The sequence below is a fragment of the Corvus brachyrhynchos genome, unplaced genomic scaffold (assembly GCF_000691975.1).
Source record: "Corvus brachyrhynchos isolate BGI_N302 unplaced genomic scaffold, ASM69197v1 scaffold395, whole genome shotgun sequence".
In the NCBI taxonomy this organism is placed as follows: domain Eukaryota; kingdom Metazoa; phylum Chordata; class Aves; order Passeriformes; family Corvidae; genus Corvus; species Corvus brachyrhynchos.
In genome coordinates, this window is record NW_008238340.1 from 1,133,730 (window position 1) to 1,140,558 (window position 6,829).

At 46.8% G+C, this 6,829-nt stretch overlaps 1 protein-coding gene across 1 annotated transcript in view; it reads left to right on the forward strand.

The window, feature by feature from the left end:
• LOC108446896 overlaps positions 1–2,320 on the forward strand; it is a 5,679-nt gene extending 3,359 nt beyond the window's left edge. Inside the window, exons 3-5 of the mRNA XM_017735002.1 lie at positions 967–1,058; positions 1,303–1,527; positions 2,041–2,320. Of these exons, the coding sequence (XP_017590491.1) occupies positions 967–1,058; positions 1,303–1,527; positions 2,041–2,097 (374 nt within the window). The 3' untranslated portion in view covers positions 2,098–2,320. The remainder of the gene's footprint in view (positions 1–966; positions 1,059–1,302; positions 1,528–2,040) is intronic.
• The last annotated feature ends 4,509 nt before the right edge of the window (positions 2,321–6,829 follow it).

The following is a 6,829-nucleotide window of genomic DNA, read 5'->3' on the forward strand; positions in this document are numbered from 1 at the left end:
GAGTGTTGAGCAAGTGGGTGCGAGTCCTTGTCCAGTGGAGCTGATCACAATCCGTGTGTGGTCCTGGGTGGCCGTTCGGGTCAGGGAAGAAATGAGCTGTGACATCCCAGGGGGAATGCTGTTGCCCTTGCAGAGGGACATTTCCTCTTCCTTTTTCCTGGTGTGGGACCCAGAAGGGCCATGACTGATTTATCTGCACCACTGACTCGTGCCTGTTCCCGACTCCTGTTTGAAGGGGTGTTTTTTCCTCCTTTGAAGTGGCTGCCTCGAGTGAGGGCACTTTAAACTGGATCCATACGTGACACACCTCTGAAAATGAAGTATGTGATAGAGCAGGGCAGAGGTGAGGGTTTGGAGGAGTAGGACAGCTGGAGAACATGACATTTGCCATGAATTTTGTGGTCTGGGGCTCGATGCTGCGGATTTCCTGCTGTGGGGTTGGGTTTTTTGAGCAGTCATAAGCCACACAAAGTCAACAGTGAGGTGCCGAAGTGCAGAATGGAGGCAGCACCGTGCAGTCCCGGTGCTGAACTGGAAACCACAGCGAGGGCGAAGGGAGGGACACACACAGCCAGGGTAGCACGAACTCCTGTGCTGGGGAACAGCCCAAAGGATCCCCGTGCCCTAAGGGCAGCGAGCAGAGCTGTTCCCACGTGGGAAGACAAAAAAGCTCAGCTTTCTGAGGGGCTGGGCAGTGCTGGAAAATAAGGGCAGCCTCTCTCTGCTGTGTCTCTGCTGCTTGGAGGCTGCTTTGGTTCCCAGAGGTGAATTACTCTCTCTGCTGTGCAGATTGTTTGCACTCTAAGAGTCTTTATTTTGGTTTCTCTGCTGGTTGTGAAGTGAGCTCATGCCCTGAATAGTGGCCACTGCCTTGGAGTAGTGGTGGGACGAGGGAAAAGGATGCTGCAGGGAGCATTTCTGCTGCCTGCAACCACCTCTCATGGTGATAAATTTGCTGTCTTCCAGTCTCAACCAGCGTCTCAGGGAATGGTGCAAGCGCTGTGAGAGGACCCCCTTCCCTGGGGACTCCCGAGGTGGATCTCCTCCTGCGGGAGAAGGTAATGCTGGGGAGCGAGGGAGGGAGGAATGCCATCCCTGTCCTTGGCAGAGCAGCTGAATCCTGCCAAATGGCTGTGTCCCACCGGGAGTCCCAGCAGGGTGTGGGGACAGTGGGTGGCTGGAGGATGTGGGAAGCTGGGGACAGCAGGACCCTTGCTGATGGCCATGAGATGGTAGCCCTGGGCAGGGGGTCTGGAGTCTCTGTGGCTGCAGACTGGCAGTGGCACCTGAATCTGCCCACAGGGTGAGAAGCTGCTGGAGAAGGAAATGGGTCACCTCTCTGGTTTGGAAACAGAGTCAAAGGGAAAAAATGTGGTGATAAGAGCCCTGCAGGAGGAGATCGCAGCCATGGCAAAGAAACTGGCCCAGGCAGCAGTGAGGAATGAGGTTGAGCTGACCCAGAAGCTGCTCACCTTCAACCAAGAGCTGGGAGCCCAAACTGAGGAGATCAAAGCCCTGAGGGAACAGGTACTGGAGGCTTTCATAGGCACTGAGCATGGAAAACACCTCTGGTACAGATGTAGCATAAAACACACTGGTGAGGTGCAGTTTGTGTGTCTGAAATCAAGGGAAACAAGATGGGGTTTCCTTCCGAATTCCGAATTCCTTCCTTCCTTCCAAATTCCTTCCAAATTCCTTCCTTCCGAATTCCTTCCTTCCGAATTCCGAATTCCTTCCTTCCGAATTCCGAATTCCTTCCTTCCTTACGAATTCCTTCCTTCCTTACGAATTCCTTCCTTCCCTTCCTTCCCTCCCTCCCTCCTCTCCCTTCCCTCCCTTCCTTCTCCATGCCTCTGGCATTAGGATTTCGGCAGGAACAGCCAAAGCACATTAAAGGTGGTGTTATTTGAAGCAATGATTGCTAAGAGTAGCTTAGCAATCTTTGGATGGTAAAGAGCAATCCCACCAAACCAGGACCTGGAGGTTCCAGATGTCCCTCTCTGATCTGGTCAGGAACACGGGTGACTCCATGTTTTGCAGATCAACAACCTGCAGAAAGACTTGATTCAGGCTTTCAGCCAGAGCAGCAGAGAATAAAAAAGGAAGAGAGATCATGAGAAAGGCATGGAGGAGAGACAAAAGGACAGAGCAGGTAAGAAGGACAGGCAGATTTTCCTGCATAAGTGGGATGAGTGATTCAAACAAATAAAAAAAGAAAAAGAGGACTGTCACTTCCTCCCTCATTTTGCCGTTTGTACTAGTTTGAAAACAAACCAGTGGGAGGCACCAAGTCAGAATAACAATTTAATGGGGAAGTTAAAGAAAAGGAAAGAAAAAAAACTAAAAGAAAACACTGGTTCAAACTGACAGAGTCAAGATACAACCTGAGTCCCTGTTAGGCAGGGTGGTGGTAGCAGTGTGGTAGAATGGTGGCTGCAGTCCTCTGAAGCGGTGATCCTGTAGAAAGAAAGAGTCTGCTCTTCCTCAGAAGGTCCAGTGGTGGCTGTGTAGCTCCTGTCCTTTGGAAATCCAGTGGAAAAGGTCCTCACTGGTGCTCAGAATCAGCTTATATCCACGATGGGATGCTTGGTTCCTCCCTCTGGGTGGAGCATCTCACAATGGGGTAACGAGTCATGAGGCCAAGTGTTGATGAGGCTCATTAACAGGAGATAGTCCGGAGGGAGTTATCTCTGAGTCAGGCGGCAGGACAATGATGGGCCATTAACAGCAAGATAGTCTGGGTGGAGGAGGCAAGGAAACACTGCCCCACCTGATTTCAACGGCTGATGGGGATGGTAATAGAATACACTGCAACCCAGGACACCATTTCAAACCACTGTTACATCATCTCATGCTGTGGGGGATATTTTCACTGGGTCAAAATGGAAGCATCCTTAATGTGCAATACTTTGAATAAATCTACTGATACAGACCTCCCAGAGGATGCTACAACTGCAAATGATCCAAAATAACCCATTTCAACCCTATTAAGGAACAAGAATAACTCATAAGCATCAAAAAGCTGTGTGAAGTTTTGAAGGGCATGGTTTGGTCTAAGAGAAGAACCCAGAAGGCCTTGTGTGGCACTACCTAAACCAGCTAAACTACCTAAACCAGCCCTTTTTCTGGAAGGAAGAGGCAGATGAGAAGAGTCCACAGTGGTAAAGGAAACCTGAGAAACTGAGGAGCTCCAGCCTGACCAACATGATTTCCATTCCAGGATGTAACAACTCTTCAGTGGGAGATCCCAAGACTCTTTTGCTCCTCTTCAGTATTCCATAGGATTAAGACCAACAGTGGTCCCCAAACCAATCCAGAATCCTTTAAGTGTACTTCATAACAGGAGCCTGGTAATTAGCAAGTCTCATTCTTGTCCACTTTCTGTATTGACAAAGACCTAAATTATGATTTAAACTCTTCTAAAGAGAGCTTGGCCTTTTTTCCAAGGCTGCAGTTCATAGTGGCAGAGATGGCATTGGGCAGGAGGTGCACTGAGACAGAATAAACACTGGTGAACTCATGTGGGTGCTAGAGTATGGCAGACTGTCCCAGGACTGGAAGGATTTTTTTTTAGTCTGGACAAAAACTTCAAAACACACACCAGAAAAATTGGTGTCATATGTGGTAGCACTGCCCTTTGAGACTACAGGGAAGAAAGCAGTGTGAAACCAAGCTGTGCCCATCAGGGTGTGAAGTGTGGTGCCTGGAGCAGTGGACGGATGTTTTTATCTTCCTTGAAGTGCTCAGAGTGGTACCTGATATTTCCAGCTTTGAGAAATTACCTCAGCCCTGCAGTGAAGGAACATTCTGAATTTTGGATAAACTGAGTCGGGATGTGAGAGAAGGTGAAATACACAAAAAAGGTCACCAAGGTGATTGAGGGACTGAAGCATCTGACATGCAAGAGGCTGAGGAGATACCTGAGATGGTTTAGCCCTGGGAGGAGGTGGCATCGTAACCACTGTGCATAAATACCCGATGGGAGAGGGTAAAACATTCAGGGTCACACTGTGCTGGGTGGTGTCCAGTGAAAAAAGAGGGAATAGGCACAAATTAAAATACCACAAATTGCACACAGACATGAGAAAGAACTTTTCCTACCATGAGGATGGTCAAACACTGGAAAAGGCTGCCCACAGTGGTGCTGGACTGTCGATCCTTGGAGAGACTCAAAGCATTACTGGGGGGGCCCTGAGCAATCTGCTCAGGTTTGAGCGAGGGGTTGGACTGAGGATCTCCAAAGGTCCCTTCCAACGTCAATGATTCCGTGCTCCAAGTCTGTATTGGCCTCTCTGACATCAAATCCTGGCAGGGAACATCAGCCCCCACCTTTGAAACAAGTGAAAAGCATGGAACTGTTCTCATTTATTTAGGGCAATTCTTTGTATTTATTTAGGGAGTGCCCACAATGCTGGGGGTAGAAGCCACCTTTAAATCTTTCTTTTTTTTTTTTTAATCACCCCAAGAATTCCTGTGAAGCACCTGTAATTTGTTCTGATAGCATTCTCTGTTTCAGAAAATAAAGACTTGTTGCTCTTTGAAATGAAACTTGGCATAAGTATATCATTGGAAGTTACTGAACTGCCAGTTCCAATTGATCAAAAATTGTTATCCAGCAGAAACCCACCTTATCTATTGTTTCTAAATCTCAGTGCAGCCAGTTTTGTAAGGAACAGACCTTTGGCAAGGATATCTTTCCCATATCTCCACAGTTTTCATATAAGGTAATGCTGTACATGGACAAGCAGCTAATTGCACCTTCAGCTTTTAAAATTTATTTTCCACTTCCTCCTTCTGAAGAACAAGTAGTTTGTCCACATCTGTGATGTCAGAATGTTCTTTTGCGTCTTGTGCCTCTTTTTGCCATGCATCCCATGCCTGGGAGAAAGATCTCCAGAATACAAGTATTTATTTTCATTAACAACAGGAAAGCAAATTCAAAGGCATTAAAATGCAGATAATCTCTAATTTTAGACATAATGCACTTACTGTCAATTTAAAGCTGCTCCCTACTTATCCTACCTTCTAATTAACAACTCTTCTTGTTTGCCTTAATGTAATTTTTAGGAATGTCTCTGTTACTTGTCTGAAGTCAGAAGCCTTTTTGGAGTTCTATAAATGGAACACATTTTAAATGTTACATTCATAATTTAATGCCAAGAGACATCAAAAACTATCAAATTTTAGTACAGCTACTTGGCTGCTCTTGTCACAGAGAGAGCAGTGTGAGGGGAAGGAAAAGACCACAAGAAATGCACTAAACATTAACAGCAAGCAGGGCAACCTGGCACAGATTGCCCAGGGAAGCTGTGGAAGAAAAACCCCTGGAAGTGTCCAAGGCCAGGCTGGAAGGGGCATGGAGCCAGCCAGGATAGCAAAGGTGTCCCTGCCTGTGGAACTGGATGATCCTCAAGGTCCCTTCCAACCCAGGGATTCAGGGATTCTCTGAACCTCTGACTGCTGGGATGGCCAGACACTGCCCAGGGGCACTGGACAACTGCAGCTGGGGGAAGCCTCTACTTCTGTGTGTGTGCTTGTCACCTGAAAGAGGTACAGGATGGAATGGATGAGATGAAGAGAGAAAAGAGACAAAGAAAAGAGAAAAGAAAGTGAGCCAAGAAGAAACAAGAGAGAGTAAAAGAGGCAAAGCAAAGAGGAAAGAGAGGAAAAGAGGGGAGAGAGAAGTGAACAGGAGAGAGAAGGGGACAAAGATGAACAAGAGAGAGAGAGAGAGAGACTGAGAGGCACAAAGAGGGGCAAAGGGGAGGGAGAGACAGAGGGACAGGGAGAGACACTGACAAAGATGACACAAAACAAACAAAAAAGAGCAAATCACACCAAAGAAACACGGGAGACAAAGAGGGAACAAACAAATCTTTATTACAACTTTAGTGAATGACTTCTCTTCAGTTACACTTCCTCAAATATATTTCTGTACAGCTCAGTCATTTGAGAGAGTACACCTTTACACCAGTTTCAATGCAGACTGATGCAAAACCAAGGACGACTCTACAAAATGCGAAACTCCCTTGGACAAAAGTCCATACAAGTACAGGGCTTTAGAATGCAATACAGGTGACAGAACAAACGACATGACCCTCCACAATTTCAATTTCTCGAAAAACCAATCAACTTAAATACACATTAGTACAATACAAAACCAAGGGTAAAACACAATGTCTATACAAGTACAGGGCATTAAACTGCAACACACATTCCACAATAACAAAACCAAAACAAACAAATATACAAAGCTATGCAATTCCTGGCCAACACAGGGTCATATAAAACTACAGAACGTAACATAAGCACAACAATAACCCTAATTCTAACCCCTAACTAAAATCCAGAGCTCTAACCCTAGCCCCAAGCCTAACCTACCACTAACCATTAATTCTAAGCCCTACTTCTAAGCAAAACTTTAATGGAAAGCCCTCCCCTTACTCCTTAACCAAAACTCTAACCCCATACCTAATGCCTAAACCAGAACCCCAACCCCTAACCCCATACCTAATCCCTAAAGCGGAACCCCAAACCCTAACCCATAACCAAAACCCTATACCTAATCCCTAAACCAGAACCCCAACCCCTAACCCTAACCCCATACCTAATCCTTAAACCAGAACCCCAACCCCTAACCCTGACCCCATACCTAATCCCTAATCCCGAACCCCAACCCCCAAACCCTAACCCCCTACCTAATCCCTAATCCCGAACCCCAACCCCCAACCCCTAACCCAAACCCTAACCCCATACCTAATCCCTAATCCCGAACCCCAACCCCTAACCCAAACCCTAACCCCGAACCCCAACCTCTAACCCACACCCT